This window comes from Lepidochelys kempii, chromosome 2 (assembly GCF_965140265.1).
Source record: "Lepidochelys kempii isolate rLepKem1 chromosome 2, rLepKem1.hap2, whole genome shotgun sequence".
Taxonomy (NCBI): domain Eukaryota; kingdom Metazoa; phylum Chordata; order Testudines; family Cheloniidae; genus Lepidochelys; species Lepidochelys kempii.
The window spans coordinates 17,992,012-18,003,721 of NC_133257.1; the positions used below are offsets into that span (position 1 = coordinate 17,992,012).

The 11,710-nt window shown below is 41.5% G+C and overlaps 1 protein-coding gene across 2 annotated transcripts in view; it reads left to right on the forward strand.

The window, feature by feature from the left end:
* Positions 1-9,015, forward strand: part of ADCY8 (adenylate cyclase 8) — a 179,010-nt gene extending 169,995 nt beyond the window's left edge. For both annotated transcript variants that reach the window (XM_073330121.1, XM_073330122.1), the window contains 3 exons: positions 5,580-5,672; positions 6,288-6,402; positions 8,449-9,015. In XM_073330121.1, coding sequence (XP_073186222.1) covers positions 5,580-5,672; positions 6,288-6,402; positions 8,449-8,936 — 696 coding nt within the window. In that variant the 3' untranslated portion in view covers positions 8,937-9,015. The remainder of the gene's footprint in view (positions 1-5,579; positions 5,673-6,287; positions 6,403-8,448) is intronic.
* Positions 9,016-11,710: the final 2,695 nt, after the last annotated feature.

Consider the following 11,710-nt stretch of genomic DNA (forward strand, 5'->3'; position numbering starts at 1 on the left):
CCAAGGTTGACTTCAGAATAGGCACCAACGGGGATAAGATAAACGAGGAGAGAAGCCGGCCTAGGACAAACCCCTTAGGTTTAAAAGCAGAGAAGTAACCATTGCCCATTGCAAGAGAGGAGCAGTTGGCTAGCGGAGTGAGAGCAGGCAGCAAGTTGTCCAAGGCTATTGCTAACTCTGCCAATCAATTAATAGGGATGTCAAGATAGATGGTGTCAAATTCTGTACTGCGGTCAGGAAGGATTAGAAGAGAAAAGGAACAAGGGCTAGACCTGAGAAGATCTTTGAGCAGAAGGACAGTTTAAGAACTGTGAAGCAGCTGGAAGTGAGAGTGGAAACTACCAAGGATAGAGACTGTCAACCTGGGGGCTACAAACAAGTTTCAGTAGGTTGTGACTGCTCTGCCCTTCACATATTGCCAAATGGCAGCAGTTCTAGATCCCAGCTAAATGGGAGAGAGGTCCTGGTTTCAGTGTGGAAAAGCTTGAGCACCACGGATCCAGGGCATTGCTTTTGGAAAAGCAAATTAGAGAGCTCAGAAAAAAAATCTGGATTTCCAGGATTTTGCTAAGAAAGAGAAGATTGGAGATCAGATGGAGAGAGGGTGGGGATGGACATAAATAAGGAGGAATCTTCAGAAAGGGTAGGAATAGTGGTAATCTTAAAACCACCAGGGAAGGTACCAAAGGACAGTGGGTGGCTGTCTGTTGCTGTGACACTGAACTGGGAATCAGGAGGAGATACGGTGACAGGGAATACAATCAAGGCTTACAGTGCTTTTCTACTGAAAGGAAGATAGTTCAACAGGCACCAAAGGAAAAGGATGAGGGTGTGAGTGATAAGAACATGAATGGAGTAGAGGAGATACATTTCTCTAGGTTCTTATATGGCCTCCAGCACCACGGTGTCCAAGCGCCTCTGAATTTTAAATGAATTTATCCTCATATTGCCTCTTTGCCAGAAGTATTGTTATCCAAATTTTACAGGTGGGGAACTGAAGCAGAACTAGGACCCTCACCTTCCTCTCCCAGGGTAGTGTGAGAGGGAGACTGGTGGTGGGTACATCTTGGATTTTGACTCACTGGCATTTGAAGCATATAGACATCGTGGATAAAGAGGTGGATGAGAGGAGAAGCCTGAGGATGTGTCCACAGAACTGGATGGGGAACAGCAATTGGTGGAGTGAGGTAGTGGTGGTCAGGGTGGAAGAAAGAGGCACAATCTGATGTCCTTATGTAACATAATTACCTTTCAAATATCATTGCTACTTAACAAGCTTTGCTACTTGCTAGGCTCCTGCACAGGTATAAATATCTGATTTTATACCTAAGCTAACACCCAGATGTCACCATATTTCTTTATTAATGGTTTTGTTTTTCTTTGTAGTTCTGATTTAAAACTTTATGCCTCAAAGATAATTCAAAGTTTATGCTATGAATTAATTTTAAGAAGTCCCATCATGCATGTGAGTGCAATTTTGGCAGAAGAATCTTATTGCTGTAGCTATGATCATTAAAGACATCTCGTTCACCAAGAATATGAAAGTTATCTCACATTCAAGTCCCTAACACCTACTCTCTGATGAATAAAGAGCCTATTGAGGAACTATGTTAAGTCTCAGACATCTTTAGTTGTATAATAGGTTGTGGTGTGGATATTAAATGAAATAATGTGATCCCTTGCTGGCTGCTAACCTATTTCTATGGTGGAGATGCAGTTTGCTTACTCTAGCTAGACTCTGGTCTGCAGCTCAGCTGTTTGAAAGGAAGCACATAAGAGAGAATGACTGAAAAGAGTTAATGATCATACACAGGAAAGAAGGGAAGGCTGAGAAGCATGAACAAAATGTACTGCAAAGAGACAGAGACGTCATTAAGCTTCCCGTTTTCAGCTGTGCAACATCCCCTAGCTGAAAGTCTGCTGGTAACATTTTCTTGCAAATATTGACTTAAGGACAAGGTGGAGGGGTGGAGGCATGATGCTTCCTTGCCAGTATTTCACCCTACTCCTTATTTGCAGACCTGTCAGCCACGTCTGGATGCACAGTTTGGGAGCAGCACTGTTAGTGTTGGAAAAATGCAGCTTTTCAGCATTACATATGGAAAGATTGTGAAAAACAATTGCTTTACTCAGCAGCTGTTAAGAGCTAGAAGGGTGATTATGAAAAATGGTGACATCTTAGTCAATGTTTCTGCACCCTGCATATATTCGGAGTCAGAGCCGCTGACTTCAGTGACCAACATCCATTGTGACTGCCTATTATTCCTGTTTGCCCCAGTCAGTGCCAGTGAGAGAGAGTGAGATGGATTGTTTACTGTTAAAGATTCTGCAACTGGAATGTAGTTGTCATTGGTGATGGCATGTGAGCTGGAACAAATCCAGTTTGCCTGTCAGAGCCGAGATTGAGTTTGCAGATCTGGCAGGTGGAGGGGAACAAATTAATTATGGAATCACTGAATGATAACAAACCATTCTTTATTCAGCTTGAGATCAGGGCTCAGATTTGCACCTACCTGGGCAGAGGACCTTTTCTGTTGATATTCCTTCCGCACCCCATTGGATTTGAGAGCTGCATAAAGGAACATACTGTGTTGAACCATTCGGTTTATATGTTGATGGGAAAATATAATTATCTTCTTTCCTTGATACGTGTCTTCTAAATGTCCTTCTGCACCATCCTCTTTGGTATGCCTTCTGCAGCAGAAGAAGCATGAAGGAAGGGCGGTTAGAAAGCTAGTAGTAAAAATCTTGTTCTGGATTCACCCAATTGCTGCATGTACACTTTTAAGTCATGTGCGGTGACTGTGATGTAAACCACCTCTTTCACCACCATAGCAGTCTACAAATAAGGAGGAGTGGTGTGCATCAGGAGAACTCTTCTGGGTGTAGTCAGCCTGAGGAAACCAATCTGTCTATGCTCAAAAACTGAGATGAATGTTGATTGCTTTATAATTTGGTGAACAGGACTGCTAGGGTCTGGTCTTTTGTCCTCATGGTCTATGTTGAGGAGAGAAAAACAAACAGAAGATTTATCTGGCTGAATTTCAGCCATTTTGTGCTTCCTGTGCTTCTGGGAAGCTGTATGCTACCTCAGAGAGTCACAATCCCACCACTCTTTGCCCTTTGTCTCTGGGGAGAAATAACCTACACTGGGGGAATGAATTCAAGACTGCCCACTCCCTACCCCTCTCCTCCAACTCGCCACACATCCACACAGGAGGGGGAAGCAGTGGCCTCATGAAGCCCTGCTTTCCTTGTGTTCCTAGAGCACAGTCCAAAGAGGACTCTCATGGGTGTAGAGACAGGTGTCTAACTGCCTCTTATATCCTTGTACAGTCACACAAGGCCAGGCCACAGTCTGGCCGCAAATTTGTGTATTTGGGGTCATGTGAGTCTGGAACTTGCTTTCCCCAAAGCTCCAAAAGTCTGTTGACCTTCAGAACCTGCTGTAAGGCCTGTCTAGTTATCCAGGCTTTCCCTGATTGGCGAGCCGGGAGATGTTGACTTCTGGACTGGCATGGGGAGTCTTTCAGTGTGACAACGTGTCATTTCAGAATGCAATTATACGTGATTTTCTATTTTGTAGATGTGCTCAGAGGCACTGACGGCACATTGACTATATGGACACTGTGCTGCCTTTTTATAGCACCACTTTTCAGAGTCCAAGATGAATATTATTATAATTACTTGTTGTATCCCAGAAGCCACAACCAAGACCAAGCCCTCAGTGTTTGGTATGCTGTACAGAAGCACACACAGACATTGTCACTGCCCTGAAAATTGTAGATCTAAGGCAATTTTTTTTGGATATCTCATTTTCTATCTAATCAATTTAATCTAAGGTGCTTACCACCTTAGTGGTGTCTTGGTGCTGATATTACTTGTTTTGGTATTTTAATAAGGGCTTTCTACTTCACGGACCATTTTTCCTTTCTCTTTACGCTGCAGTGACTTACGCCGGGTTTATGCCATAGCCGTTATTATACTGTCATAAATATAAATTATGATTTAACTGCAGAATCACATTTTCACACTTCACTGGTTAAATTGTACTTGCATGCATGCAACTGGGTAATATTGCATGTGTACACTTGAGAACCAATCTTGCATTTTTTGCATGATCAGTGACATCCCACTGACCTTGGATATGTGAAGAATGTGGGATCAGGCCCTGAACTGGTTTTTGGGCTCAAGGTAAGTGTTAGTATTAGAAAATGTTCCCTAAATTGCCTAGGCCAATTAGTGAACACAATAAGGGGGAAAAAAACAGAACTGAGTCAATTTGAATATTTTCCCACAATATTAAAATCCATCTTTGTAAGATGCCACAGAGCAGAAAATGAAAAAGAAAGCATTGTTTTAAACATGGATGAAGCAGCTGATAAAAAGGCTAAACCTCTGAAATATAGGGGTATTTAAAATAATAGAAGACAAAAAAGAAGATAGCTTGAGATATTCTCTGTAAATGATCTAAGAGCCAATGGCTTCTTTGCGCCTGAAAAGAGCACGGTTCAGATATTTGTCATGCTTGTTAAATTACTGCGTTGCTCACTGCTGTTTACAAAAACCCTTTGGAAGCTGAAAATGAAATCTGTTTCTTTACCATAATTGTTTTCCCCGAACGCCTGTTCACACTGATCTGTTGCCATCAGATTGCTCATGAAGGCTGCGTTACAAGCAGTGATTCCTTTCTTTAGGAGAGCATTGAAGCTGCTGGCTTTGGGCAGGGAAAGGCACATAAATGGCTTTGCAAGCAGATAGTAGGTCAGGTGTTGGCCTTCCCATGGTTTGAAAGGCATATGGGTTTACATTCCCTGCATAGGCGGCAGTGCAGCATTCCATGAGAGGCAGGTGGTGTGATTTCCATAAACGAGATACAATGTTTCCAAGACCCCAGATTCTTGACTTACGTACAATGTGGTTAGTTTGATGGGAGGTCATCTGTGATAAGCCTGTGGTATGTGTCTTGCTTTGAATAAAGTAATCCCTTTAGCTTTTAATCAATGGGAACCTCAGACACATGAACTGGAAGAACTTTGCATAGTGGTATATAGTATAAGGGTGTTCATGTTTTGCCTAATAAAAGAGAAGTTTCCTCTAGGATTTACGGAGATTTTGTAACATTCTGGGGGGCTGGTTGTTGGTTTTTTTCAGTTTGTTTATGCTCAATTAGTGTGTATGTGTGTGTGTGTACATGTATATGTATCTCTATGTGTGTGTGTGTGTGTGTGTGTGTGATGGAACTCCAGCAATTGCCTGAATTTAAATTGGACTTGAGTGTGTGTATTTTGTACAATCCATAATTTGCTGTGCCGAGCAGACCTGCAGGGTTTAACTGCATGCATTTTGTGAATACCTACCATGAAAACATTGAAAGCTTTAAGCTCATTGTACAAAGAAGTTCAAGCAAACTGTGTGCCGTTGTCAATTACACAAGATGCTCTACCAAATTAGATCTTCCTTACAATGAACTGTGAGAATAATTATTAGTTTAGGTCTTTGTACTTTTACAATTTAACTCTACCACATTTTGCATCAGGTACTATAGAAGTAACAGCCTTTTGTCTCATTTGCATTAGTTACTAGGTGAAGAAAGATTTCAAGATATTGAAAAAATTAAAACCATTGGCAGCACATACATGGCTGTATCGGGATTATCACCTGAAAAACAGGTAAGGGACTAATTCAATCTTTTTAAAACAAGCAGAGATGTCAATGTTATGCTCTTCATCTGTTCCTGCAAAGTAAAGGATATTGGTGTCATTTTTAGATGCTCACAGGGTGGTATTTACTAGAAGAAAATAGATATTTGGAACTTCTAGCAAATGAAAATCACAATTGTTCTCAAAGAATTCTCTCTCCCTCTCTTTTCTTCTTTCACTCTCAGTGCTGTTTGTCCCCTTATTCCCCTGCTTCCCATTCTCGTTACTTTTCCTCCTAAGACAAGTTGTGTTTCTCTCTTTCCTCACACCCTCTCAGCTTTAATTTTATCCCCTGAAATCCCACCTCCTGCTTATTCCCATTATTACCCATCAAATTCCTGATCTCAAGCAAAGTATCTACAATATTTCACAGCAAGGCAGCTCTGCACTGAAATGTGTAAGCAGCGCACCATAAATGGAATGTATTACCTCTCCATTAACCGTGAACCACTTCACTGAGATTTAATAGGGTATGATGAGACTGCTCTTGTGAATTATGATTTCACATACTTAGCTCTGGGGAGACCGTTGTTTTATAGCAAATGCAAAACACACATAATGTATTCCATTTTAATTCACTCTTAGCAATGTGAAGACAAATGGGGACATTTGTGCGCTCTGGCTGACTTTTCCATAGCTTTGAATGAAAGTATACAGGAGATCAACAAACATTCGTTCAACAACTTTGAACTCCGCATCGGTAAGTACCGTGCAAGCATTTGAAATAAAATGGCTTATTTTTTGCAAGCACACACCCTTTATATGTAAGAACATAGGAATGGCCACACTGGGTCAGACCAGTGGTCCATCTAGCCCAGTATCCTTTCTTCTGATAGTGGCCAGTGTCTGATGCTTAAGAGGGAATGCACAGAAGAAGGCAATTATTCATTAAGCCCTCTCCTGTCATCCAGTCCCAGCTTCTAGCAGTCAGAGGTTTAGGGACACCCGGAGCATGGGGTTGCATCCAGACCATCTGGGGTAATAGCCATTGACGGGCCTTTCCTTCATGGACTCATCTAATTGTTTTTTGAACCCAGTTATACTTTTGGCAGTAAGTTCCACAGGTTGCTCGTGCACTGGGTGAAGAAGTGCTTCCTTATGTTTGATTTAAACCTGCTGCCTGTTACCTACCTGCTGCCTATTATGACCTGCAAGGACATTGTATACTTATCACGTGGATGTACTGAACTTCAATACCACCAGCTATTTTGTCTTCTGTGATCACATTGACTTCAAAGTCGTGAGCAGGATAGAAATACGATCCTCCGGCTCCCAAAATACAGCCTCCCACTATGTAGCCTAAAAGAGAATCTTCTGGTTCTCTTTTTATAATGCCTATAATCTCTTGGGCAAGCTACGGTACCAATGGATGACAACATCCTGTACACTCTCGCATGAGTCTGACAGAGAGGCATCACTGTGTGATGGTCTGAACACTAGACTGGGAGCCAGGAGCACCCTGGATCTGATATTGACTCACCTTCTCTTTTTTCATTTAATCTTCCTGCATCAACTGCTTCTCCTGTAAAATAGAAATGGGAGCTTATTCTAAGTACAGCAACTTGGTTTTTGGCTTTGCACAAAAATCTAATCCCAGTTCTGCCCAGACCTGTAGGACCACCAGTGGTTTTGAATTGCTGCCATAGGAAACCTGGCATCCTGGATGAAACCATTAGGATGGGACACAAAAGTATCATAGGCTATATGTATTGGATACAGCAGTAATATGCCTGCACCTGACAGTCAGTATAGGAGACTGCATTACTGGACAAGCCCAAAACACATCCAACAGAAATGTGATCCCTTCGAGGTGGTTTTCCACATCAAGGTTGAGCCATACAGATCATGCAATCTGGAGGTTTGCATTGTCATTGTCCCTATATATATGCTGTCCTTGTATACACATATACATCTGAGAGAAAGCAAAGCAATTTCTCTCCAGAGCTGTGTATCTATCACCTTTCACCAGTACTGAATTTACTTTTAAAATAGGCATATAGACCCTTTTAATCTTACAGCATTACCCCTTGTCTTAAATTTATTAGGAGTGCTTGCAGGACAATTTTAGCTTTCCCAAAATAATGCTAAGCTGTTAAGAAACTATGACATTTTTAAGCAATTGCATCATGATCTTGTGATGTCTTTCCATAGGAAGTAACAATATGATGACAATGAGGAGTCCAGTGGCACCTTAAAGACTAACGGATTTATTTGGTCATAAGCTTTCATGGGTAAGAAACCCACTTGCGTCTGAAGAAGTGGGGTTTTTTACACACGAAAGCTTATGCCCAAATAAAACTGTTAGTCTTTAAGGTGCCACCGGACTCCTCATTGTTTTTGTGGATAGATACTAACATGGCTACCCCCTAATACTTAACAATATGATGATGTCACATCTAATACTAACAAGTTTGTCTTTCAGGATAAACTCCCAAAAGATGGCAAACCTACTTGGAACAATGGCTAGTCCTGAGCCCTTGTACAGTACCAAGTTTATTGCTGTCAAGGTGATACATAGTTTACAGATATTCACATCATGTAGTGATAGCTACCATATACAATCAATATCCAGATAGAAGTTCCAATGTTTTATGTCCTTATTTCTCTTTATTTCCACCCTTTTCCTAAAACTCAAAGAAGAATGTGTCTGAAGCAAACTTCTAAAGCATAATTGCAAACTTGGTATTTCAAACATTCTTGCCCGATTGTCTAATTATGTTTCCTCTTGATTTTATTTTGTTTGTAGGTATTAGCCATGGCTCTGTTGTAGCAGGAGTTATCGGTGCTAAGAAGCCCCAATATGATATCTGGGGCAAAACGGTTAACCTAGCTAGTCGAATGGACAGCACGGGTGTAAGTGGCAGAATACAAGTGCCTGAAGAAACGTATCTGATCCTGAAGGACAAGGGATTTGCCTTCGACTATCGAGGAGAGATTTATGTCAAAGGTATCAGCGAACAGGAAGGAAAAATCAAAACGTATTTTCTTCTAGGAAGAGTACAACCAAATCCTTTAATCTTACAACCAAGAAAACTGACTGGACAGTATTCCTTAGCGGCTGTTGTATTAGGACTTGTACAGTCTCTTAACAGGCAAAAACAGAAGCAAATTCTTAATGAGAACAATAACTCCGGCATCATAAAGGGACATTATAACCGGCGGACTTTGCTAACTTCCAGTGGACCAGAGGCAGTGGCCCAAGCAGAGGGCTCTGATAAAACTGAATTGCCATAATAAACATTTTGTTTGTGTTCTTTTTTTTAATTTCTTTTATATATAAAATAAATATACAAATAAAAAGGGTTTAATTTTTTTTAGAAGTATGATTTTTTTTCCTTTTCATACAACGTTCATGCAAAACGTAAGTCACCAGCAGTTTCGGGAATTAGTAATGGACTGAGAGACCTCTAGTCATTACTTAGTCTTAGTTATCCATTGTACTACCATAGTAAGCTAGAAGCCCCATCTAAGATCAGGGTCCCATTGTGCTAGTCATCGCACAAGCCCCTAATAAAAGAGAATCCTGGCCTGGAAGAGTTTAGAATCTAAAGAGGCCTAACAGACCAAATGGGGAGGGAACTGAGGCACAGAGAGGTCATGTGACTTGTCCAAGGTCACACAGGAAACCTGTGGCACAGCCAGGAATTGCACTCAGATCTCCTGATTTCCAGTCCAATGCCTTAACCACAAGGTTGTCCTTCATCTCTGTGAGCATCACTTCAAATTCACACCAGGTCTACATCATTACCATCTGATGGCTCTTTGGCCTGTGTGAAATGAGTGAGTCTCAGTCTAGTCCACATCACAGAACTCACCACTTCAACCGCTGCTCCTTTTAGATTTATAGACTTGAAGATCAGAAGGGACTATGGTGATCATCGAGTCTGAGCTCCTGTAGGTCGCAGGCCTCAGAACTTCACCCACCCATTCACTCCTGTAATAGGCCCATAACCTCTGGCTGGGTTAGTGAAGTCCTCAATCCTTGATTTAAAGACTTCAAGTTCTAGAGAGTCCACCATTTACTCTAGTTCAGACCAGCCCCACGTTGCAGAAGAAGGCAAAATTTAAACCCCAGGGTCTCTGCCAATCTGACCTGGGGAAAAATTCATTCCCAACCCCAAATGTGGTGATCAGTTAGACCCTGAGCATATTGGAAAGACCCACCAACCAAACACCTGGGAAAGAATTCACTGTAGTAATTCAGAGCCCTCCCCATCTAGTGTCCCATCTGTGATCACTGGGGATATTTCCTACTAGCAGTAGCAGATGGGCCATATGCCATTGCAGTCAGTTTCATCATAACATCCTCTCCCTAAGTGTATCAAGCTCAGTCTTGAAACCAGTTAGATTTTTTCCCCTACTGCTGTCCTTGGGAGGTTGTTCCAGAACATAGCTTGTCTGATGGTTAGAAACCTTCATCTAATTTTAAGCCTAAACTTGTTTATGGCCATTGTATAGCTATTTGTTCTTGTGCCAACATTGACATTTAACTTAAATAACTGCTCTCCCTCCCTGATATTTTTCCCTCTGATGTATTTATAGAGAGCCTTTGTTTTGTTAGGCAAAATAAGACACTCTGCCTAAGTTTCCTCTTGTAAGATAGGTTCTCCATTCCTCTAATCATCCTGGTAGTCCATCTTTATACTTGTTCCAGTTAGAATTCATCTTTCTTAGACATGGGAGACCAGAATTGCACACATTAATCCAGATGAGGTCTCACCAGTCCCTTGTATAATGGTAATAACACTCCATTGTTGATTCCAACTGATAAATCCCCATCTTATGGCAAGAATTCTTGTTGTTAGTCCCTAAGTGCATGACCTTGCACTATTAAATTTCATCCCATTCCTATTACTCCAGTTTTCAAGGTCATCCATATCTTCTTGTATGATATTCTGGTCCTCCTCTGTATTGACAATACCTCCCAACTTTGTGTCATCCGCAAATTTTATTAACACACTCCCACTCTTTGTGCCAAGGTCATTAATGAAAATGTTAAATAAAATTGGTTCCAAACCAAAAGACCAAGACCAAACCAGCAAACAAACACTCTCAAGAACTCATACTGCCCCTATGGAACCAGGGCTTATCTCCCTTCCCCTCCAGCAGATCTCCACTCAAATTCCCATTTTCAGCTCTCTTTGCTGGCTCCTGTGCCCTTTTGACATCTGTAAAGAGGCCAAGTACTTATTCTTAGCGTATGCACAATGTGCCTCAGGTGGTACATGCCCAGGAGTCATCATTGAATTTGGTCCACTAGTTGGATCATTAGCTTCACCAGGGCTGGGTACTGACAGGGAGCACAACATGAATGCTGATCTGGGCCCCGCAGATGGAGAATTAAGACTGAAATACCCTTCTTACCTCTGGATGTAAATCTCTGTGCCAGGATTGAGACATCTTAGTGGGGAGGGGGGAAGCTTGCCCTGCTGCTATGCATATTTGCCACAAGATAAACGAAGGACTCTTTTCTCCAGAGCTGCCAATCTGGAAACTCTTTCTGGAAACTCCAGAATGCAGTTCCCGTGTATACAGCAGTAGAATTCGTAAATACAGTAGTTTGAAATATAGAGTTGTCAAGGTTCCTTCCCCACTCTGAACTCTAGGCTACAGATGTGGGGACCTGCATGAAAAACCCCCTAAATTTTTTTTAAATTTTTACCAGCTTATGTTAAAACTTCCCCAAGGTACAAACTATTTTACCTTTTGCCCTTGGACTTTATTGCTGCCAGCACCAAGCGTCTAACTAATATATAACAGGGAAAGAGCCCACTTGGAAACGTCTTTCCCCCAAAAATCCTCCCAAACCCTATACCCCCTTTCCTGGGGAAGGCTTGATAAAAATCCTCACCAATTTGCATAGGTGAACACAGACCCAAACCTTTGGATCTTAAGAACAATGAAAAAGCAACCAGGTTCTTAAAAGAAGAATTTTAATTGAAGAAAAAGTGAAAGAATCACCTCTGTAAAATCAGGATGGTAAATACCTTACAGGGTAATCAGATTCA